The sequence below is a fragment of the Clytia hemisphaerica genome, unplaced genomic scaffold, assembly GCF_902728285.1.
Source record: "Clytia hemisphaerica strain Z4C2 unplaced genomic scaffold, Clytia hemisphaerica genome assembly, whole genome shotgun sequence".
Taxonomy (NCBI): domain Eukaryota; kingdom Metazoa; phylum Cnidaria; class Hydrozoa; order Leptothecata; family Clytiidae; genus Clytia; species Clytia hemisphaerica.
In genome coordinates, this window is record NW_027103728.1 from 705578 (window position 1) to 730857 (window position 25280).

A 25280-nucleotide genomic window follows, 5' to 3' on the forward strand; every position below is an offset into this window, starting at 1 on the left:
TCTTTCTCGGACATCCTGCGTCTCATCATTTTCCTTTACTTTACTTTGAATGAAATGATTAGTTCCCTTTTAAGATTCAAACTCCATGGTAATTCGGAAAAAACCCCAGTTTTTGCCGGTAGTGGCAAATTTTTTACAACTTTTCTCTAGTTTAAATTTGCCACTACTGGCTAAAACCGGGACATTTCCATATAAAACATTACGTCAAATGAATTCAAATACTCACATGTCGAACTTTGAGATTCTTGTTATTTGAATCTCTGGCAGACACCTCGAATTTCTGTTTGTTCGTTGTGGATCCTGCACCTCCAGTTTGGATTGTCTTGATGTTGCCTCCACCTCTTTGTTGTGGCGAAACATAAGAATCATCTAACAAGTCGCCCCTGTCAATGCGAGGATAGTGAAGATAATGATCAGTCATGTTGATAATGGAATAATTTAAAGAGGAATTAATGTCCGAAAAATAAAGAAAACACATAGAAAAAATAAGTAAAGTCTACTTTATTGATTCTTACAAAAAAATACCATTTAGAGTTCATGTGGTATCGGTAAAAATATTCAAATTTAACTCAATGTCACACCAAACAGTCAAAACTTATATCATATACAATATCCCTAGAAAATTAACAAGAAAATATAAATTAAATGATATCAACGCTATATTCTTCTACGCTAACATGTATGCTATGAAAATAAAACAAAGTTAAAAATTCATTATAGCACAATTCTCAATCAACTAAATGTAAATCCATAAAAAAAGTATAACGAGTGACCATAATCCTTGACCACACCACCAGCACAAAAATCAACTCTTCCACCAAAAAAAAACTATAAATCTCTATTTTTCAACTTGACAGAAACAGTACAAAAATAATATAAAAACCTACTTTTGATAGTCCATTTCTCTTGCCTCAATACCCCTTTATTATAATACCATAATCTACTCGAGAAGGGCCTTTCTTGTTTACTAAAATTCTCACGATATAAAATTTAATCACAACACAAACATTTGACATAAATACACACAAAACTCAATTGGTCAATCGCTTGTCAAGCATATTACATCCACTACAAACCCACTTGAAATATTATTAAAATTGATACAAGAATGTTCTTGTTTGTAAAAGGAACCATGAAATTTATTAACATGATGTAAGTAAGGTTCTTAAAAACTTTTTGGAAGGGTTGATAAAGACCATCAAAAGGTTCTTGGAAACGTTTCAAAAAAGACAAAACATTTTGTCTTTAGACTCTTATCTTCAAGAAAGTAAAAGTCTAGGGAAACAACAAGCTCGTGAATTATTGGGGATTATAATAAATTTTATTCTTATTCTATTCTTATAAAAAATCATCCGAAATTTTTCTTAGTAAAAAAATAACACTGGACAAAACAAAAGGCATGTAACTTGACCCTAATGCCAAAAGGGGAAATTCTGTTCTAAACTACTAAAATAGTAAAACACACGAAATGTTTGCTACTAATGCGCGATGTTTTTATAACAATCAAGTAAAGGCGCCGGCTTCATTTGTTTTTCTTGGACAAGTATAGGAAAAAAGGATAGCCCTATTTGGAAAGAATCGGCTATCAAAAGACATGCTCTACCCTTCCTGATATTTGTGATTAAAGAGTTATGAGCTTAAGTTACGTTTAACGTTAAGCAACCTCCGTAATCACTTTATCCGAGAAAAGGTTATCAAAGATTGAAATTGGGTAGCCAAACTCCAAACTTGTGGCAATTCCTTTCCCCCGGGAAGGCATACCTTTACATTAATCAAGACTCTTCTAATATAAAAAAGATTGGTTTAAGAAATTTAGTTTAGTGGTTAACTTACACCAATATGTGACATTCATAGGAAAGGGAAATCTAGTTTCAATCAGAGATTCAAACACTTCACGGTTTACCTTTATCTAGTCCGTGAAGTTTCCTGATTGAAGAAGAGGCGAGGAATGTAAAGGCCGGCGCAAATGCATCCAACATTTGATCCAACATTTCAAATTCTTTGTTGGACGGAATGTTGGATGAAAGTCACGTGGAAAAATTCGAAAAGTTGTATGCAAAGTCATTTGCGCAAAAACGTCAAACATTTTCATCCCCATGATTATGCAAATGCATCCATCATTGAAACCAACATAAAAGTTAAGTCAATCTCATAAAAGATGTTGGATGAAAAGTTTGACTTAAATCAAACTTTCATCCAACATGATATCCAGCAGTTTTCTTAAAAATTTACAATTTTATGACTTCCGCAAATGAACGCAACATTTTATGCAACAATGATGTTGGATCCAATGTTGGATGCATTTGAACCGCCCTTAAGGTGTGAAAAAAAGCATTCTTACCGTTCAGCGAATAAGGATCCTTCAACTCCCTTAACAATATTTTCATTGGTGCCTTGTAGCTCTCTTTTCAAATTGTCAGCAACATCACCAGAGCTGTATCGACCATCATTCATGGCATCTTCTGGTGACGATGCAAGTCCACTGACAGTTGTGACAGACACACCAACTCGATCAGACTCTCGCGTAGACATACCTTGAAAGAAAAAAACACTAAATGAATGTTGCCATTGCCATATTTAAAATGAAGAGTAAGCTTTAAAATCTTTACTTAAAAATAAGCATTTTGACGATGACACAAGGTAAAATTAACAGTAATCCTTGGAATAGTTGATTTTAGGACTGAAAGATTGGAAGTTCAGGAAATGCAGTAAGGTTTGGTACCTTACTACTTCACAAACTATGTAGCAATTAAAAATGGATTATTTGAATAATCGATTGCAGGGCGAGTTATGAGCGAATAATGAGCACGACAATGTATATTTCCTATCCGAGGAGAAGCAGAGCATCTAACAGAAGTCTTAAATAGGTTGTATGTATCAAATAACCAGGCAGGTCAACTTGATGCAGAAGACTCTAAAATTATTCTCAAAGTTCACATACCAATTCTTCTGGGTAATTCAGTCTCATTATCGACATGTACAACTTCTAATTGTGTTTTAATCTCCTGTCGAATATTGGTGGTGACTTCCTTAGTGGTAGTAACCAGGGTCTTTTTCATAGTATACATCAAACCACTGTCATCAGGTGACGGAGACGGAGGTGATGTCTCAATGTCGTAATCTGTTTTGACGGATATTTCTTTCATGATTTGTGGGCCAAGGAATGAAGTTCCATCTTCTCCTGATTGAGTAACTGCTCCACCAGAGATAGCAACTTCACCAGAAGATCCTGAAAATGTAAAATCAGAATGTTAGATTGTATTTAATGATATTGGAGTAGAAATATAGTGTATTCAGTAATATTTGGCGATTTGATCAAGCTATTGAGCTAGAAAACAAGAATAATTTTATTATAGAATCGGCTAAATTTACGCTAAAATTGAATCCGGTTGCTTGCTTGTTTTAACAGCAGTTTACCATTTTAACATCATTTCTTAGGGGGCTGTTCTTTCGAAGTCGTTCTGCGCCCCCATTGATGTTATGGTGTACGACCATAAAACCACTATTCCATGAAAAAATAAACAGAACAGAATCAAATTATGATTTGTGGTATGGCTCCATAAGAAACATCCTGGGAGTTTTGAATCTAGTAAGTACCTGAAACGGATATCTTCTTTCCTGGCCCAATTGCATTACCCTTTCCTAAACCGAAAGTGAAAGTGGCTGGTTGGCCAACAGTCACTTTCGCCACATCTTTCTTTGAGAATTCGTCAATCTCTGTTTTAACGATAGGTGAAATCCTCTTCTGCATATCAGCAGGAACTTGATTGTTGCTGGATACTGTCACCAGTAGCTTCGGTTTCCCACTTCCACCTTCAGCTTAAAAAGAAAACAATTTTCACTGGTAGAGAAAAGAACTTCTAATTCATAAAGAAAACGAATGATAAACGTAGAGTATGGTAAGGAAAGGTTAAGGGTATTATTACACAAACAACCCGAACAAAAAGGGCACGTTTATCAAGAAAACGAAACTTGACTGGTTGAAAATTTATGGTGAGTCTGTTTCTTTTACTCATGTTATCTATTCTGAGCCTATACTACCTACACTAGTATCAGGTACCCCCGAACCCGATCCCTTACACGAGCGAGCTTATGTGCATTTTTCAGCAACGGAGACGGATTAATTTTGATTTGCCTAGATCCTGATTGATTAAAGATAACGGTAAATGAGCACTTTAGTTCAGAGCTGCGGGTTGTTCCCGCCGTCCTCAAAAGAGTAAATACATAAACTCGCTAGTATGTCTCTAAGAAAAGCGACTTCCATAGTAACCAAGGTATATAAACATACCTGACAAATCATCCTTCCATTTCATTGTCTCTTCACCATGTATGGAATAATCTGAGAGCAAAGGAGATTCTGCAGCATTGGAGAGAACCACACGACGTTCTGGCATCACAAAATCATCAACATCGTCATCGTTGTCCCAAAGTAATGGAACCTGTCGGAGAAAACGTCAAAAAATATGAATTTTCAGAATTTACAAAATATATTTTCCCTTTTGTGATGACTTTCCTTGTTCATTTTCTATTAATGTTTTCATAGTCTAGCACCCCTGGCGATATCACTTAGTACCTTGTTTGTAGTATGCTCGTAAGTGCATTGTATTTTTTTCAAATTATAAAAAAATGTGTTTTTTAGAATTTTTCAGCATTTTTTGGTAAGGACAAAACTTGGCTTAAAAAATCTAACAACAAATCAAGAAGAATTTATTGGTTCGTACAAAATGAGCGTGTTTTGAAAATTATCGTTCAAGAAAAGTGGTCAAAACTTACTAAAAGAAACTCCTTTTCTGCGAAAATGTTTTGCATGATTTTGATGTGCTTTCTTAAGGATTTAAGGCTATTAGAAAAATTCTATCAATAATATCTTAGACAGGTCTATTCCCACAACGATTATCCTACCACCTTAAGTGATTCTATCTTGCATTAATAAATTGTTTATATTTCATTAAAAACATGACAAGTAACTTAACATAAACAAACAACAAGTCAACAAGTTGGCGATGGAAGTTAATGAAACTTTTAAACGCTCAATTGGCTTGACTATTATGTTTTTTCAAGATCTATTAGAGTGATTGGAGAGTCCTCTCATCTAGGGTTTTGTAGGATCACACAAAGTGCAAACAAATACAATAATAACAGAGACAGAAAGAAATTGAATCAACTGTAGTCTTACATTCAAATCACTGTGAATCCGTTGTATTTGCGATTCCATGTCCGTGCGTAATTTCTCTAACCGTTGGTTGACTTTATCTTGGCTCTGTCTCAGGTAAGCAGCCCTTGTTTTGGCATCTTCTTTGCTGAGTAGCGAAGACATCTCCAGAAGAGTTCGCAATCTTTTTACAAAAAAGAATTATTGATGCTTTGATAGAGTATTACTTTTGTCTGTACTAATATCTTCTTCGTTGAAAAGATATTCTTGAGTGTACTAAAAGTCGAACGATACATAAGCTCTCGTTTAGACGTCCCCCTGCCTATTCTAATAGTGAATTAAAGTGGCCAGAAAGTTGGCTATCTAAAATAGAGCTATCTAGGATATAGTTGTTATTGCCTAAAATGAATAATGACCTTTTGCCAGGTTTTGTCTAGCATTCTTACTTTCCTAGCGTCTCTTTGCTGATACTTTGCAAAGAAAACTGGAGAATGAAATGGAAAGTGGACAGACCTGTTCTCTTGTATTTCAGCTCCTGATGCTTTGAAATTATCCACAAGATCGATGAGTTCACGAATTTCTTTTTCAGTAGTACATCTTCGTGCACCAGCTCGTGTTGTCTTCACAAACTGATTGCTATCTTTTAACCAGGTCTCCACCTAAGAAAACAATCAAAATTGCGGATTTTGATAATATACCCTTGTGTCACAGACCCGGCATCATTACAATGAAAAAAACTGTACTCCCAAACCATCTCACTGGATTTTTATAGTTTATCCCTATCGGGATTTCGATAGAAACTTTTATCCCGCAGTGTGAAAAACTTCTACCGGGGCTGATAGACAGGCGCATGATTTTTGAACAAAAGAACTCGTCTCCTGACATTGCTTATAAGCGTTGAAGAAATTTTTCCACATCACAAACAGTGTATAACAGCTGACGTCACCCTTATCCATCCTGATACTTTTTTCAAAAAGTTTTACTCCTGACAATTCTCAAACTTAGCTTTAAATAGTTTTGCCTCCAGTAATAACTTAACATCTTTCAAGTTAATATATAAAAAGCATAAACTTAGTGTAACAATAGTATTCTGACAAAATAAAGTCTGTACTGCACGATAATCAAACATTATTTTCTGCTGCTTCTATCAAATACTGTGAATAAGTGCAGATAACAAGAGGTCAAACAAAAACTGTACTGTTTGTCAGCATTGCTTAAGAATAGATATTTGAAACAAACTAGAGGTTTTAAAGCCTTAAGAAGTTAAGAAAAATCAGATAGCTGATTTGATTATAAGGAACCAGTTGGGTTCAGCTCATTGAGATAAGACTTCGAACTTTCCCAAAGAAACATCATAACAGAAAAATCTTAGATATTGGACACACCACATGGCTATCAAGTCTCAAAATTATTGCATCAAATAAAGTATGTATTTCGTTGATCGTTGAGATACCTCCAATGTAGATACATAAAAATGACTGTGCAAAAACAAACATTAAGCATATAGAACAATATTGATCCACATCATAAGTTTTGAAGTCATTCATCATAACTCTGAGAGGAATCATGCTGTGTTTTGCATCAGCTGATAAAATACTTTAAGCCTTAATTCAAGTTTTTACTAATTTTATTATGGTTTAAAAGGACAACCCTACTATGATAAGTAGATCGACTAGGATAAACAGGTATGAACGCTTTGAGACGACTGAAGAAAAATATTGAGATTAATTGAGAAACTTAATTGAGAAACTAATTCAAGTTCAGGTTTCTATAGGTTGATAAACTAATCTTTCTCGCTTGAAGAATATGTTTTGTGACAGCCGAGTAATCTAAGAATAAGCAAAGACAGTTTCAAGAGAATCCAAGATAAATCAAAATCAATTTAGCTCTAGAGAAGTACTCATAGATACATCAAGCATTGCTCGAATCCAAAGATTATGCCAAAAATAGACAAGGGGAAAACTAAACAGAAACCCTTACATAGATTTAGTCCTAGTTTATATACTGGCAGTACATAAAATCATTAAAACAGCATGAATTTCCAGCAATATGTAATAGTTATCGGACAGTTGCGAGTACAATATGAGAAATATTTTACGAGTTCCGAGATTTTTCCGTACAATATATGTAAATATACGGAAAATACGGAACGAGTAAAATATTTCCATATTGTACGAGCAAATGTCTGATAACTGGTTTATCGGTGACCCAAAAAATGCACTTTTTGTGTTGGAAAAAAGCGCAGGGCACTTTTGTAGCAAAGTGACGTTAGATTGCTGCTACCGCTACAATGCAACAACATCTTTTCGTCAATTTATATTTTTACATGTAAAATACAAGATATATTGTACTCTTTTTAACCAATCAGATTGCAGATATTTTTTGGATCGCCGATAAAAATTCATATTATAAACCACTTAGAATCGACGAATGACAAAATTTATAGGTCCTGGTTAACAAGAAATGCTCGAATTCTTTCGTGACCAAAATCATTTGTATTACTATCTATCGCTACTAAATAACTGAATGAATATTAAAAACAACATTACAATAAAAAATTGTAATTCAAACTCTTCAAACAGTATAAAACTGATACGCTACACGTTTTTTTGAAAGAACAAACTATATAGGAACGAACATTTTAAGGCTTTGGGGACTCTAAAACACCCGATTTCTTAGGAAAATAGACAAAAGCACTCACAAAATGCGGAAAATAAGAACATGTAAAGAATATTTCTAGGCTTAAGATTCAAAAAATTAAGAACATACGGATGCTTCAAAAATGTTGATGTTCTTATAAAAAAAACGTGTACTCAGACTTTTGAGATTAGGATTTGATGAAATTTAATGATTGATCCGCAGTAGGAAAAGGTCAATTTGTAACCTTAGAACTTCTAATGTATTAAAAGTCTTCGATTTCATAGTATGAAAGCAAACCATTACAGTGAATTCATCTCACTGTGACTTCGATAGCCCTTAAAATGTATAAACAGGGAGGTTTGCTGAGGTTTGTATAAAGGGATGTATAAAGAGAGAAAGCGATAGCACCCTTGGTAATCTACCAAAATTGGGCCATACAAATTTAGTCCGACGCACCCACAATCATGCACCAAAGTGAAATCAATCTAAAAACCACACGACAAAGAACCTAGAGATGATAAGGAGCAATCATCAAAGTTCAATGCAAAATACAACCAAATATTTTGTAACTCCTCATACGATTTAAAGCAATAAAGTTTGTCTCCAAAACATTTTTTCGAGTTTCAAGAAGTATATAAATCCAAGTGAATTATCAAATGAAAAGAATTCCAGGTCATGAATACCTTTGCGGTGTTATTAATGCTGTTTGACAAAAAACCGCTACCGATGATAGCAAATAAAAATAATTTGGAGAATTAAGATGAAATCACTTTTGAGAAAAGTTGTCTTGAATAGTCCGTGTATATAACTGGACGATAGGATCATCTCCCATGATATTTGATAGGTCACGATGACGATTATAATCTAACTGAATACGTTATATAATCTTTAAAAAAGCTGTGAAACTCTTTGGAATTCTCAAATGATCTTCTGTAGAATATTAACTAAAAGTTGAAGCCATGCTGGAAAAAGGTAATACTATAAACGTACTTTTTAAATTACGATCACAGCCCTATGACAAGAGCTTTTCAATTAGAGTTCTATTGATTCCTTATGAAGAAAAAAACTACAATCTTCGCCATAGTAAATATAACGTTTTACGAAAAAATATTGTGGGTCAAAAAATTGGTTTCAGACAAAAACTTTTGCACCACTTGAAAGCTCTTGACTTCAGATTTGTACAACAACTTGAGCATTTCGAGTTATGAGACATGACCTATTGACAGGAGGCCGGTACATAGTCCCGTTCAGAACGTAATTATACCTATTTTGACCTCAAGGGGAAAAACGAGGGTACTGATTTACCCAGGAATTTTGTCCTGATTTTCGAAATTCTAATTTTCCCTTTGTTTTTTAGCAATTTTGCCAAAATTTCGAAATTTATAAATGAAGTATCCTCTTTACCAACATTTCGACAAAAGGGTTATTTCCGATACCGATACAGTTTACGGTCGTTTTCCGTAACACCAAAATCTCCATCCCTAAGTTTTAATAAAAGTAAAAGATTCTCTACCTGTTCACAAAGTTGGTAGAATTCAACCGCTGAATTGAGAAGAGTCTTGTGATCTTCCATCAGCTCAGCTAGCTTGTTCCACCGTCTCTCCAATAAATTTAATTTGACTTCTAATTGAAATCCATCAGGGTGTCCTGTCTGGATCAATTTACTGATATTTTCTCTGACGTCGCTGATTTCTTGTTCAGTACCCTGAAAATAAAAGTAAAATGCTTTAATTAAAAATAAATTCCCCTTCGCGGTAAAAAAAAAAACTGCCGGAAGAAAACTGTTAAAACCACCTAACAAAATCTTTCCCCAGTCCCAGTGAGGAGGTCACAGGGTTTGAAAGAACAATTTGGTGTGAATCTGGGATTATTTATTTTACTTTCTACATATTTAAATCAAGGCTCATTTTTCAAAAAATTATATGGTGCTGCCCCTTTTGACGTATCAAATTTAACGACTGCTCTGCCGCAAGAAATATTCAGTCTACCGTTTACTAGTACTTATCGTAAACCAAATAATTTTGAAAATTCAAATTTAACAGCGATAATTTTACAACCACCATAGTTAAAATTTAAAGACTCATGCTTTCAAATTTCAGACATGAAATTCTTAAAGCTCTCATCATGAATTTAAGAATACGGCGTGGGCAATGTATTATTTTTTTCTTTTCTTGATAAAAAAAATTTTTTTTGATACATTTTCGAGTCTATAAGATTATTGTGCTTTAACCTAGCTTTTGTCACTGTGTTTTCAACAAGCTTAGTGCGAACGGAAGTCACCGTATCTTTAATTCCCTTTCAAAATGAAACCATAAAATATTTCTTTTTTGATACATTTTGAACGAATGTTTAAATTCCTTGTAATGCCACATATTTTTATCGATTGAATATTAAATCGTAATGATCGGTTTATTAATATGTTGAGAGGGATTTGACTACATGTTTAGATGATGGAATTAGATAAGAAGACAGATTAATATGAACAGACTTCAGAGTATTTCTTTCCATCCTTTAAAGTCATTAGTAGGGCGGAAATTCAAAAACACAATTTGTTTGTTTAGATTTTAGTCATAAAAAACGATGATAACCTTTTTAAATTTGATAAAATTTGGTAAAATTGAAAAAAAATCAAAATTATCATTAGAATATTATTTAATCAGCTGTTGACCCTTACGCCCTTACCCTCTCTTCAGGCCTTCCAAACTTAAACCACCCTGTAGACTCGCAAACAAGTTTCTTTATTGCTAGCAAGTAATAGTAAATTATTACACGCCTCGATATATCAAATTAAGGAGCCTCGCATATGGACATGCTGCTTGTGCAATGGGGTAAATTTTTCAGAATTGAACCTGGCCATGCTTATGCAATATGGTATCAAAAACGCATTTATGTTGATGATTTTTGAAGAAGAATTGATTATTGAATCCTTTTCATCTATCAACTCTAAAGTCATTCTCTAAACTCATTTCACAGACATTTTAGAATGAACAAAGGGTAAGCACCATATGTTACAGAATTCAAATGCTATCAATCACTCTATGTGTCAGTCTTGACTAAAAATTATGCAAATAAGAACTTTAAGCTATCTCTCGCCAAACGACAGCCCCATGGGAATAAAGATGGCTTACAATTTCGTGCTGCTCACGAAAGCTTAGGTAGGGAGGTAACTCCCGGTAAATTTTGAAAATCATAGTATCAAAATATTTAGATAAGGATCGAAAAATTTATTTGGAATGCCCCTGGCTCTTGACAGGTGGTCGTTGAAATAATATCCATGCGCTAATCAGCAAATTTTGAAGCAAAGCGAGCGTTACCTTTATTTCATCTTGAAACGTTTCAGATTCTTGGCAAAAAGTTACAGCTGACAGCAATGAGTTTCCAAAATGAGTGTTAATCTTCAATAACAGTCTTGTATGTTCCTCAACCACCAAAGTTAGCTAACGTAACAAAAAAAGAAAAGTTAAAGAAATGATAAAATTGTTCAAAAATTTTTTATCAATAGCACGAGAACAAAATTTTGAACAATACCCCCTTAAAAATGGTAAGATGATTTTCGTCTTATATTTGAACACAATTAAAGACAATGAAGTTGGTCATTTTTAAACCCCTTTCATGGTTAAAAATTTTAACGTGTCAATTTAAAACTCGGCTAATGATTTTTAGATTTCTTTTGTTTTTTATGTGAGGTAAATGATAAGTTTTTTTTACTTTAAGCTTAAAATTTTGTCTGATAATTGCACAGTCACGAAGAAACGCACGTTTTTTATAAGAACATCCAACATTTTTAAAGTATTGTTATTTAAAGTTTTTTGAATATTTTTGCCTATTTTTCTAAGAAACCGGGTGTTTTAGAGTCTGCAAAGCCTTAAAATGTTCTTAACTTGTTCTTTATATTTTGGTCAGCGAAGTCTTATGTTCTTGTATAGTTTGTTCTTATAAAAACGTTTAAAGTTTACGGAGAGTCTAACAAACCAACCCGACTTTCGTGGAAAAACCTTTTTTACCAATTTCTTTAAATTTTGTCTGATCAAACCGGCCAAAACACTAAATCTGGCAAATATGAAGTTCCTAATACACTTTTAAGATTTCAAATGAGAATATTCGAGTCGTAGAAAATTGAGGTTGAAATTTCAAGACTTTTCGGTGAAGCCAGAAAGCTTGAGATAAGAGACTTTGATTTGAAAATAATGTATCATTCTATCATAAAGTTTCTTGGTTTTAAGGTTGAATTTTGATAAACTAGGATTTAAGCCCTCAAAGACAAAACTACAGACAAGGAGTGGCAGTTGTCTTGTGACGTCATCACTAAAAACTAGTAGTTATTTGCCTGCTTGTCTCTTCTTTGATAGGATGTTGATAAAAATTTGACTCTAAGTCGAATTAGGGAAAGACATTATGACAGGAATTTAAATGATCTCTAGGTGTAACGTAAACTGACGAAGAAATTCTCTCATTTCGATCATTCTGCTAAAATCAATTTGAAAAAAAATGTAGCTGATAAAGGGTAAAACAATCAATTTATGGTATTCATGAGGTAAAAAAGAAACATATAGATATGGTATCACTTCTCAAGTACAAAAGGGGTCGTAATTGCGGGGGCGGGGGCGGGGGTGGTGGCAAATTCCGGTCTTATCCAAGTATTTCTGCACACAAGATTATGCAATGAATAATCATAAATTTTAGCTTTCAGCCTTTGTCAAAAATAAAGAAGTTCAAAAAACTATACTTACATTACTGATCCTTTGAAGTACTTGTAAGATAACCAAATTTTCATCAAGTTGCTTCTTATTGTCATCCCAAATGTTTGTCAAGCTTGACGACGAACCACTTTTCAAAGCTTCTTCGATTTTAGCCGATTTCCCATCCATCGATTCGTATTCATGAATCGATTGCAGGACATCGTAACCGTTGTGAATCGTGTACGTAAATAATTCTTCGATTTCTTTGAACCTATCCGAATTATCTTTGATCTTTTGGACAGCGGATAGGGTAGCACGCGGAAGAAAGTCGGAAGTGTATTCTTGCAACGCTCGATTCATATAGCCGATCAACTTAAAGATAGAGGTCAAGAGAAACCCAAATTAAGCATTTGTCTAGTAGGTGAATGTTAATACATTCCTATTTGTAGATGGGAATTTTTTAACCATAAAATCAAGGGGAAAGGAGTAAACACAGAAGGGTTTTTAGAATAGCCATTGGAGGCGATTATGTTTATAGCCTAGCTATCTCGGTTTTTTGAGACAGCCTTTCAGTTTTTTTCCCTGGAGCTATGGCCAGCCGATTCCGCTATCTATGAAATAAAAATGAAGAGACCAAGGACTTGAACAGGGAACTCCTTTTATATGGTGCTGACAGTCGCTTCTTAGGATCTCTTCCTCTCCCTGATTAAGGATATCTTTCTTAGGTTAACGTGATTACTACCTGAGTAGTTTAGTTAATTCAAAGGTCGAGGACGTAAGAAAGAAGTAGTTGCAAGTTGAAAAGAATAGAATGAATAGAAAAGCCATAAATCTTAATAAAAAGTAAGTTTGCGACTGCAGTCGACGGCAACTCAAAGACTCCAATTTCAAAATGGCTGTCTAGTCAAAGGTAGAGGAGAGCGCCACCTATGCCTTTTCTGCATTTTTCTACTTCTTCTAGGGAGAGGCATTAAGTAACATTTTCTAGTCTTTGGAATAACCTGGCTGGGGGTTGAACCCAAACATTGCACACCGTAGTCGAATGCTCAACTTTGGTGCTGCGGTCATACTCAGGGAAGAAGACAGCAATTACCTTTTCAACGCTTGTGTAAAATGTTGAACACATTGAGAGTAAAGCTTCATATTTGGAAATTTTCGTTCGGAATTTTTGATGAATTAATTGGAGCTGGACAGTGATTTGATGTGCTTCTTCTCGGCCTTCGCTTGAAGTGGCTGCAAAATTCTCAGCAATTTCCAAGTGTGTTGAAATCTCTTTATTGGCAAGCTAAATAATGGAGAGTAAATAAAGTTGTATTTTCATCCGGACGAAAAGTTTCGGATATTTTTGGCAAATGAGGCACGTCCAAGTGAGACAAAGATAGCTTCATGGTTAATTTCACCATTAACTTAACGGGATCGGATGGCTGTACTGATACCCAACTTTCAAACTAACACCTTGTCGGGTAAGATTGGAACCCCGTAAGGGTGCTCGCAGACATGATTTAGGATGAACAAGCAACTTGCTGAATGGACCTACCTAATGATTAACATCAGATGAAAATAAGAAAAAGTGACAATAATTGTACAAAAATTCAGAATGGAAAAATAAAGCTTGTGTGTTGAATAATGTAAAATGGTAAAAAGGAATGTCCCCAAATATGAAAATCACTTAAACCATTCAGGCCCAAAAAACCTTTTAAGCTGTTTTTGGCCCAAATTTGCCCAAAAAAAATTTTCCTTAAAAATCTGGCTCCGTCACATTTTGGGCATTGCTATTTTGCATCATTGTGCAAAAAAAATTATGAGTCAACATTGAGAAAAGTTATATTTTCTTATTTGGTTAAAGGGAATTTCCCCAAAATACGAAAATCCGTCTTTTAAGGCGAATAAGAATTTTCCAGGAAAAACCATTTCAGCCATTCTTTAGAGAATCTTGCCCTCCTTCTTTGTACAAAAAATCAGAAAAAAGTAATGACAGGATTTTACACAAAGTCCAAAAAACCCTATTTTTAGGCAGTTTTTGGCTCAAATTTGCCCAAATATATATTTTTTCGAAAATCGGGCTCCGTCACATTTTAGGCATTGCCATTTTGCATCATAGTGCAAAAAATCAGAAAAAAATAATCAGTCAACTTTGAGAAAAGCTATATTTTCTTATTTGGTTAAAGGGAATTTCCCCAAAATACGAAAATCCGTTTTTTAAGGCGAATAAGAATTTTCCGGGAAAAACCACTTTTGCCATTCTTTAGAGTCTCTTGCCCTCCATCTTTGTACAAAAAATCAGAAAAAAGTAATGACAGGATTTTGCACAAAGTCCAAAAAACCCTATTTTTAGGCAGTTTTTGGCTCAAATTTGCCCAAATATGTTTTTTTTCGAAAATCGGGCCCCGTCACATTTTAGGCATTGCCATTTTGCATCATTGTGCAAAAAATCAGAAAAAAATAATGAGTCAACTTTGAGAAAAGCTATATTTTCTTATTTGGTTAAAGGGAATTTCCCCAAAAATACGAAAATCCGTTTTTTAAGGCGAATAAGAATTTTCCGGGAAAAACCACTTCAGCCATTCTTTAGAGAATCTTGCCCTCCATCTTTGTACAAAAAATCAGAAAAAAGTAATGACAGGATTTTGCACAAAGTCAGTTTTTGGCCCAAATTTGCCCAAATAAATTTTTTCTCAAAAATCGGGCTCCGTCACGTTCTGGGCATTGCCATTTTGCATCATTGTGCAAAAAATCAGAAAAAACTAATGAGCCAATCCTGAGAAAAGCTGGTAACAGACGGACGGACGGACGAACGGACGGACGAACGGACATGGGTTAATTTATAGAACCTCCACCGGGGTACCCGGAGGTAGGTCCAAAAAATTGGTAGGGTCAAACTACTTTAATATTGATTTTCAGTAATATAGTTGATAGATAATATAGAAAGAGCATAATCAAGTGATTTAAAAGTTTATCGCTAATTAAAAAAAAGAATCTTATCAGACTTTGTTATAATTAGCTTACTATTTCAAGACAAAGGTTCACTTAAAAGATAAATACTCTTGATTCATTTAACTGATGAGTTTATCCGGATTTCAAAACTGACCATTACATGCCTAGAGCTATGAGCTCTAGTAAGTTTATATGGCAAGGGCTCAAGAGAAAAGAAATCTTCCCCTCAACCAAAACTCATAGATATGTTAGTTTAGATTTCAAGAATCCGCAATGCAATTACTCCGAGTGTATGTAGGTCTGTGTATTCATTTTTGTTGCCATGTGGAAACCTCTCTCAATAAAATTATTCTTTTTAAACAGACATTGTTTCCACCTGGGAAACTGTTGGTAAAATGGAATATAGACTTCATTGAGGAATGATTCTGGTCATTGTGTTTAATCTCATTTCTTGGTGACCTTTGACTATTCTAACATTAAAATTGTAAGTTAAAAATTTGCGTCATATGAAATAGTTACCTTTGCGACATTTTGTAATTGTGTTAAACGCTTCTGTAGATCTGTCTGGATGACTTTCAACCCTGGGAAATCCTCTTTCAATGGGAAAATCGTCTCACTTTGGTCGTTGATCAAACCAATGACCTTTAGTTTAAACAAAAGCAGAGACTTTTAGTGAGTGCTGGAATAATGCTACAATTGACTCTCACTTATTCAAAGTAAAACAAAGGAATCTAATTTGTTCGAATTACAGAGAGATTCGAATCACAGAAAGTATTTTAAGAGAGTTTCCTTGACGGAAACAAGTTCGAATTATAGAAAGATTCGAATAACAGAAGTTCGAATAAGCGAGAGTTTAGGGATGAGCTGGAGTTTTTATAAGTTGCTTCACTAATTGGTCATTTGAAGTAATGGAGATGACGCGTTCTTTAGAAAAAGTAAAAAAATTCTTTTATTGCAGGTTAATGACCAACCAAATCAAAAAAGAGCTTGTAAAAAACTCCAACTTATACCAGAGTTTACTGTCTGTACGATTTGAAACATTACCGAGTTTATACATTCGAGATAAATCGAAGGAGACGGTATAAAGCAAAGTTGATGTCGCCGTCCACTTTGATCGATGACAATGAAAACACGAAAATACCGTCATCTGTTTAGGTGAGCGAAGGCGCTATAGAACCGTACATCAACTATATCGACTAAACTCGCTATTGCTTTTGAGGTGGGAAAGGTATTATCAGTATTGCAGTATTTCATACGCCCTAACTAATGGAAAATGGTTACTGATGTTTTTATTCGGGCGGGAAAAAACAGGGCGATATGGGCCGTATTCTGTACGTTATATAAATTATAGAAAACATGGGCAGCGGAAATCGGGCGATCTCATACGATGTCAGGGAGTGTAACTGTACCTGTCGAATTTCTTTTTCGAATTCAAAGAATTGTGTGCTGAGCCGTTTGTTACGGTCAAGTTGATCTTCACGTTGGCTCCATAAAGATTCCATGTGGGCGGAATGTTGAGCAATAGTGGCAACGTCCTTCTCGGTCTTCCGTTTGACGGCATTCCGGTCGAGCGCTGTCTCTTCTGGACACTATTGAATATTTAAAAGAATGTATAGTCTTTCTGGCCACCCCACTTTATCAGCACCAATTTTTTGTACTTTAAGCCAGATGTCTTTTATGAAATACCAGATAGAGCTATACTGTATTTCCCAAGCCACAGAAGTTGAAGAAGAAGAATGCACCATCTTTGCTGAGTAGACCATACTTCGGTACCGGCAATTTTTCTAATCAAAACACACAACCTGCAAGACGCGAAGCGAGGAGGCGAGAGAATGGTCTTGATCGATCGAATTGCCGGCACTGAACTATGCTCTACTCAGCAAAGACGGTGCATTATTTTGCTTCGGCTAGGGATAGGGACAAAGAAGCTCCACCAAGTGTTTTATATAAGATATCTATGGCTTAAAACAGTTCCGCACTCCAAAGCAAATAAATAGGATAATATCCGACATAATACTCATACCATTCCGAGATCTTCTAATAACCGATTAGCTTCTTCTTGGAGCACCTCCGTTGCATTCACAACCTCTTCTTTTTCTTGTTTCTGGCGATTCCAGGTGGAACTAGTTGCATTGATGTTCTCCTGCGGTTCATCACTTGTCAACTCTTCACCCAGTCGTGTTGACGCTTTCAGAATCTATAGAAAAGAAAAGTAAGTGAAACATGATGTTCATGTTGCCAAAAAGATGCGAAATCAAAAATGAAAATCAGACAAAACACATATTTTCTCTGGGACGATATTTCTACGCTTAGGTGTCTTTATCAAGTCAAATATAGGAATGTTCGAGCCAAAGTTCAAATTACGTAGAGGTACGTTGCTTCTCGCGTCTTTCTTCCCAGTTATTGAGGATAAGACAGCTATTCAAAATAATCGCTTGTTCCTGATGTAGGCACTTCTTCTAGAGAATCCTTTCCGAGTCTGGTATGTAAAAATCGACCGCACGATGGGTACAAAAACGATCAAGATCATCTCTAAAACCTCTACAGGGAAAGGGAAATTTGAATTTAAGGGAATTGAACTTCATAGCTGAAAAGACTGAAAAAAATACGTGGTATTTCCCTATTTTAGTTCAGCGAGATTCGGTTAAATTTGGAAACTAACCTCATCAGAATGGCTTAAGAATTTGACCAGCATTTTGACCAACAATAATCGATATTTAATCCTTGTCGACAATGTGCTGCATTGTTCTAAAAGCAGATCCAACCTCTCCATAAAATCAAACACAATTTTCTTCTTCTTCTTTGAGAAACCACTAACTTTAGCTCGAATCTCATTTATCTGTTTCGTCACTTGATTCAACTCTTCTGCAATCTCCAAGTGCTCGCTTTCAAATTCCTCAGCATGTAGTCGAGATTGTGCCGGGTTTTTACGACAATTCAGAAATTCTTCAGCGACGTTCGTTATCCAATAGGAAATACGTTCAATTTCTCGGTTAACAAAAATGACGTCATCATCGTCAGAGTTTATCCCTTTTTCAGTCAACACTAAAATGGCATTATGCTTATCTTTGATAGACTTTAATGTATCCATGGTCTTCTTGCATTTGGTTTTACTTGCAAGCATTTGCCCTTCGCGTAACAAGCTAAAAGTAGCTTCCGTTGCGTGTTTACGTTGTTTCAACTTTTCAGATTCGCTAGTCTTGTGATGTAGCTTGACTTTAATGGAATCAAGAGTTTTCAGTACCTAAAAAAACAAATAAAACAACAAATTTGACATCTCTACATCTTGAAACATTTTACAAGAAAACCTTTTAGAAATATTTTTTATTTTTATTTGAAAAACGTTCTTTTCTACACGCGGACTTAATCTAATTCACAGAATTTGACTTTTCTTCTCATATTTGAGGATAGGTCTCTGTTTAAAAAATTAGTCTGTTTAATAACATGATGATGATACTCTCGAGGGGTAGGTACAAAAAACTTTTTTAAATTTGGGTATGCGGAGTTTCCAAATGATGGTACTTGACATCAATCTGAATACAAGTAAAAAGAACGACACGGAACGTTCTTGAAGTTTCAGGTTTCTAAGAATGCTAGAGAACGTTCTTGGACGATTATGATTATGAGTCTTAGGACGTTGTCGAACGTTCTTATCGTGTCAATATTTACCATTTCTAAACGTTCGAGAAAGATCAAGTACGTTCTGGAACATCTTAATAAAGACCGTTCCATTTCATTTGTTTTTTCAAATCGTTTGTGATGGTACCTATTTTGTCAAAAACTTACCGTAGCTGATGATCGAACAAAGTTGACAGTTTGATTCAGAATATGTTCTTGTTGATCCAACTTCTTTGAAAAATCATTGTACATTTGATCCAATTTTCCTATCTTGTATTTGATGGTCGCGCGGTCGAAATGATAACCATTGACTAGCTTCTGTCCGTCTCGCAACACTTGTTGAATCTTGCTCTGTTTAGCCTGGTGAATGGAATAAGGATAATAGTCTTTGAGTAGACATTAAATTTTCAATACAGTACAATGCAATCTTGTAATATCTAAAAGCTAACATCTCAAAATTAGTGTATGAAAAAAACAATACTATTCATTAGCTGGCCTTAATTTGAAAACTATGTAATAAGGACCTATCTTAAAACTTAAGGTTACCCATAGTAAATAGAAAAATTTATTTTTTTGCAGATACTAATTTTATGAATAGCTCTTTTGTTTCTATCCCACCAGCTTTGAGCTAGCTCAATAAAAATAACAGTCACGAGATATTTTTTGCAGATACTAATTTTGTGAATAGCTCTTTTGTTTCTATCCCATCAGCTTTTAACTAGCTCAATAAAAATAACGGTCACGAGATAAAAATTGAACCATTTTGACGGAATCCTGGTGCATATTGCATAACGCTGGCTGTCTCAAATATTCTGTGCACATAGAAAACTCTGTTTTCATCATTAAAAAGAATTTGGTTTGAAGTGACAAGTTTTATAGTTATACAATCATTCGTAATACATGTTCGATTGAGAACCTAGATGTGCTTGACCTTGTTACCCACTATATTCATCTAACTTTAGCGTTTCTTGCACAAGTCAGTTCATTTTTTGCTTGACTTAACTTGCTTAGCCTTACTTTTTGTTTATTTTAGAAATCTACCTATTTGTCACTTGAAACAAAATGAAAGGCGGATCATCCGAAAAGAAGATGATTGGATAGTGAGCACGTGATTTCAAATTCAGTATAATTTTCCCAGTTTTTACATTTATTGCTTAAATTAACTTTTTGTTTATTTTAGAAATCTACTTATATGTCACGTGATCTTTTGTTCGTCAACCTAATTGTCGCACGAAATGAATATTTTCCCCAGGCCCAATAATCAGATTTTTGTTATTCGCCAAAAAAACATGTGTGTCAAATTTTAGCCAAATACGAGCATATTTGAGGAATAGGGGATTATTTGGAGGGTAAGCTAAACTTAAAGTCATGGTTTCGACTGCGGAATCGTGACTCATGTTTTCGCTCGGCTAAATATTCCTGCTTCGCTCGAGCGGACCAGCACTGTACTAACGATACTAGGGAACACATTATGATAAAAGGGGGTCGGTACTACAATTTCAGACATCATGACTTTTAGTGCCGTGGTGGTATTACAAAAAAAGCCTGAAAGCATTTTAGTACCATGTGTACTAAAATCCCAAATTAGGTGGGGTCTTCAAGAAATTCAAGAAAAATTTTAGTACATGAGTACTAAAAACCACCAAATTTTAGGAAATTTAACTGTTGACCGAGCATTTTAGGCAAAATGAACAAATAAAAACTTTCTATATAAGATTTAAACACGTCCATGTGTCACAAATTAAGCAAAAATTTTGTCCCCGGTGGTAAAATACCCTTGAATTTCAGCCTCACTGGGAAATTGACTTTGATTTCATCTCAACTCACAATTCCATGTTTAAAGCACTCCAAAACCATATCCCCACTGGGTTTTTAACCTTGGAACAATAGAATTTCCATCCCCATTAGCATTTCAATAGGAATTTTTATCTCAACTGAGGAAAAAGGTTCCTTTGGGGCTGTGAAACATGGGTGTATTTAATGTTCTGCTTTTATATACAATGGAATAAAAAATGTTTTCGAAGTTGAATGCTTTGATTTTTTGTAAAGAACCATGGATAACTGGATAGAAAAGAAATAGCAAGCTGTAAATTAGAGGTGAAAAATAACCAATCAATCTTTGCAATAACTAAAGTAGAGCAGAGCAAAAGTGTCTTGACTGTTTCTGATCAGGTTCATTGACAGCTTAAATAAGTTGGCATTTTGTTGAAAGTCCAAAGACCCGCATTCTTCGAACCGAATTCCAAAATAAGCCTTATTTAGGTGGTTACTTATGCTAAAATGTCAAAAAAAAAATTTAGTACATGTGTACTAAAATTCCTTTTTCAAAAATTAGGTGGGGGTTTGTCAAAAATCGTCAAAAAACCTTGTAGTACTCATCTGTGTCTTGGATTTTAGTACCAACCCCCCCTGTATTATCAAATATTTAGTGGTACTACATAAAACTTAGGAAAACAAAGTTTTCCAAAGCCAGAATTTCAAACCGTCTGAATATCCCTTTAACACTGTCAGCCAGGGGCAAAAAAATCTAATGTTCTGTCGCTCAATAATAGTGTCAAAAGAAAGCTTAAAGAAAACTCGGATTGAAAAAGTAATCAAATACAATAAGCCGTTGAGAACAGCAAAGATAGAAACATAATTTGAAAACTTACTTTAAAAATACCAACAAATTCGTTGTGTTTTTTCAGCAATTGATCGGCTGTTTCAGTGGACATACATAAAGCAGATTCGGTTTGTGTGACAAATAACTCGCCCTCTGACTGAACCCATTTTGTGTTCTAGATAAGATAAGAAGTTGATAATTTGTTTAATATTAAAAAGGTTTCCGGTAAATTGTCCATTATTACAGTAAAAGTCGGAGGCAAGCCGAAGGCTCCTTATAGCTCTCTACCCGAAGTTAGGGGAAGGCGCTTTCAACCTAGATCGATCCAGTTACTCTTGACGTTCTCTTTAATCGGTGTTACCAGAGAGGCAGGAATGATCCGACCAGGGATTAAACCTACCACCTTACCGACTGTAGCCGGGTGCTCTATGTCGGCGCTAAGATCGCTACAGTCATTATTGTAGCTAACGCTTGTATATCTGAACTTGAAAATAGTATTCAACTTTCTCGTAAGAAAAAAATAAGTCTCAGTCGTCCTAAAATACGAGTCTACTACATGACCGTGAGTAACAGTAGACTCTTATATCACCATTAAGTTTCTAATTACTACTCAAAACTGCGTAATAAAGAAAATATTAAAAACTGACCTCTTTGATATCTTCATCCAAACGGCAAGATTTGACGGACTGTTCCAGCAGTTTTGTTCTTTCTTTATAAGCATCTTCAAGTTTCTTCTTACGTCCATGGAGCACTTCGATTGTCTGTTCAACCGAATGACATGCTGACTGGATTGCTGTTTTACTATTCAGATCAGCTTGGTGAACAACTTGTTTCAGTTTCTCTAACAATATTATCCCTTTATGTTCTTTTTCCATAATTATTGCAGTTTATTGGATCCAAATATTTCTCTCCAGCAAGATGATCTTTATAAGTTGTTTTTATCTCATTACGTATTTGTTTTGTTTTTGTGTTATGAATTCTTCTTCTTCTTGCCTTCTTTGCCTCGCTTCTCCAGATGGTAACTAAAATATCAAGAATATAGTCAATACTTTATTAGCAATTATAAGCATATCCAGGCTAAAATCTTGGAAAACTTAAGATTTGCCTAAGAAATAATGAACATCAGTCCATAAAGTTCCAAATTTTTTGAATCCCCCAAATTTCAAAACAAACATGTAAATATCATTATAATGCATTACATGAGTATATTTAAGGCTCAAATATTTACCCCATCCTTCATGTATATAATAAACGTGTAGAGTTTGACCTATGTCTTATGAGTCTGTATCCCTAAAAGGGAAATAATCTCAAAGAGTCAACGTTGCTTGTAAAGTTGGTCAGTCAGGTGGAATATGCAAAGATTCAGTCTGGGCAAAAAAATATGAAATGCTTAATGCTGATAGTTGAGAGTGGCTTGCGAACACGCAATTATAAACCGAAGCAACTTATTAATTTTCCTTATCTTAGAAAAGCAAAGTATCGGACATCTAAAATCTTAATAAAACAACAAAATATCCAAGCCATGGTTTTCAAAATTCAATATCAAAACCTTTAAAAACATTCATTTAGTCCTTAGGATTTTCTTATCTGCAGAGAAAAGAAATATTATACCGTTGCGATGATAGGCTTTAGCACATCTAAGTAAATTTCCTTGAAACAATACGACAATTAGATGTCAAACAAATACTAAAACATTCGACAACAACTGACTAAAACATTATAGGAACATAAAAATAAAAGGTAGTAAAAATAAAACTGCTCTATCGTGCATAAACACCAGAAATACCCTTAAAAAGAACTTAGTAATAAAAAGTATGAGTTAGATATCGTCTTATTCACTTTTGTTGTAGTCATTCTTGTTTAGCTTAAGAAAATAGAGTAAACCATTGAGTTTGCCTTTTACATTCTTCTTCTTATTAAAGAATCTGCATATAAATGAAATTCAAAAACAGTAATAAATAAGACGAATTTAATAACACCCCTGAGCTTGGCAAATTAAGCCTAGTTTGAATACAAAAGATGTAAGGGTGTAAAGAATTCGAATGCCACAAATTTACCATTACCAATATTATATTAACAGGAAACCATAGTCCGTATAAAAAACCCTTGAAGCCTTTTGTTTCTTTCCATTGTTTCTTAGTTGAACTTGTTTTGAGAAATTAGTTTGTTTATTTGCTCACTTTTTGATCATGTGATTAAATCTTAAACCAATCCCAAAAGGAGTACTTTGTAACGTGATCAAAAACTGAGCAAATCGATTTTTATCTTTTGATATTAACAAAGGAAAAGCTAAGGAAAAGTTAAAACAATAAGCTTCCAGACCAGTATTTTTTATAAGGACTATGAGGAAACCAACCTTGAGGCCAAAAAAGCCAAACGATAGGAGCATAAGTCTCGTCAAACAACACCAGTTCTTATAATAAGGAATGTATCAACATTCGACTTTTTAAAACTACATACTTTACTTTCAACCTTTGAAAAGAATTTTAAAAGGAGCAAACCCAAGGAAAACTTTCAAAACCTGTGACACTGATTCTTCATAATTAATCAATACACCTTTAAAACAAATAAAGATCATAACTAAAATAAAAGTTAATTCAGTTTCATTTACGGTAGCAAGTTACGATACTCTACCCTCATTGTCAATACAAAGATCAAACGAATATCTGTATAAGATATGAGACAAAGATGACAGTCAAAAACACAGTTAACTTTCAATAAAATAAAGACTAATGCAAGAAAATAAAAGTGTCTCCCTTACAAAAATCGAAAAAATGGAATCCCAATAGAATACACGTTATTCTGTTAAAAATGACAAAAAAATACAAAAAGCATAGCAAGAATGAATAATGTGCATGCCATTAATGAGCTTAAAAACATCCTATAGAAAACAATGCCATTATTATCAAATACTTTACTCTCATTTCCATTTTCATAAGACTTAATTAATGATTCTTTCTTTATATACTCTGCTTTGTCACTCAAAAATCCTTAATCCTCATATAAAACAAATGGCACACTTCAATGTTTTCATTTCATCAAGCTCCTTTTTTATGCAGATACACATCAAATAGTAAATGTTATCTAATGAGGCATTTACAAAAGATTACCAAATAGCTGTCAATTTTGGAAACAATTAAGTTTGAGCAATTTTGGAATGCCATTATCATTACCTTAGTAACAATTTTAATTAACAGATATGTGATGATGATCATAAAGACAGCAGATAAATTAAAAATGATGCACTGTTTGAGCTTTTTTGTAATTTCTTTGCTAGAAATATTCCAGCAAATCCAGGAACTGAATTAACAAGCAAGTGTTTTGGCATTGGCCTAAAAATTGCATTCTTAGTCATATCATCTACTAAATTATACCTGAACTTGGAAAAACATGAGATGAAAAAATTTCAAGCACAAGAATGAAAATGTATCACTCTTCTCTCGTCTTAATTTAGACAAATCTTAAAAGAATGTCATCAAAATTAAAGTCTTATACTTCAAGGAAAAAGTCAGAATCACTCAGAGAAAAATAATATCAAATTGATATGATATTAAAAATGAAAAAGCATCAAAGCCTGTTCATGTTTAACGGCAGAATAAGGTGATAATGTGTCAATCTTGATGTTTCTGCCACAGCTCTTATTACAAAAATAAAG

At 34.3% G+C, this 25280-nt stretch overlaps 1 protein-coding gene across 1 annotated transcript in view; it reads right to left on the reverse strand.

The window, feature by feature from the left end:
* The window catches only part of LOC136804936 (titin-like), a 67832-nt gene extending 45183 nt beyond the window's left edge, over window positions 1-22649 (reverse strand). The window contains 18 exon segments of the mRNA XM_067061468.1: window positions 227-383; window positions 2342-2534; window positions 2942-3229; window positions 3598-3819; window positions 4289-4439; window positions 5177-5336; window positions 5666-5811; window positions 9306-9497; window positions 11107-11229; window positions 12523-12843; window positions 13565-13756; window positions 15925-16047; window positions 16815-16994; window positions 17429-17602; window positions 18068-18649; window positions 19192-19383; window positions 21675-21800; window positions 22273-22649. Of these exon segments, the coding sequence (XP_066917569.1) occupies window positions 227-383; window positions 2342-2534; window positions 2942-3229; window positions 3598-3819; window positions 4289-4439; window positions 5177-5336; window positions 5666-5811; window positions 9306-9497; window positions 11107-11229; window positions 12523-12843; window positions 13565-13756; window positions 15925-16047; window positions 16815-16994; window positions 17429-17602; window positions 18068-18649; window positions 19192-19383; window positions 21675-21800; window positions 22273-22500 (3750 nt within the window). The 5' untranslated portion in view covers window positions 22501-22649.
* Between the last annotated feature and the right edge of the window lie 2631 nt (window positions 22650-25280).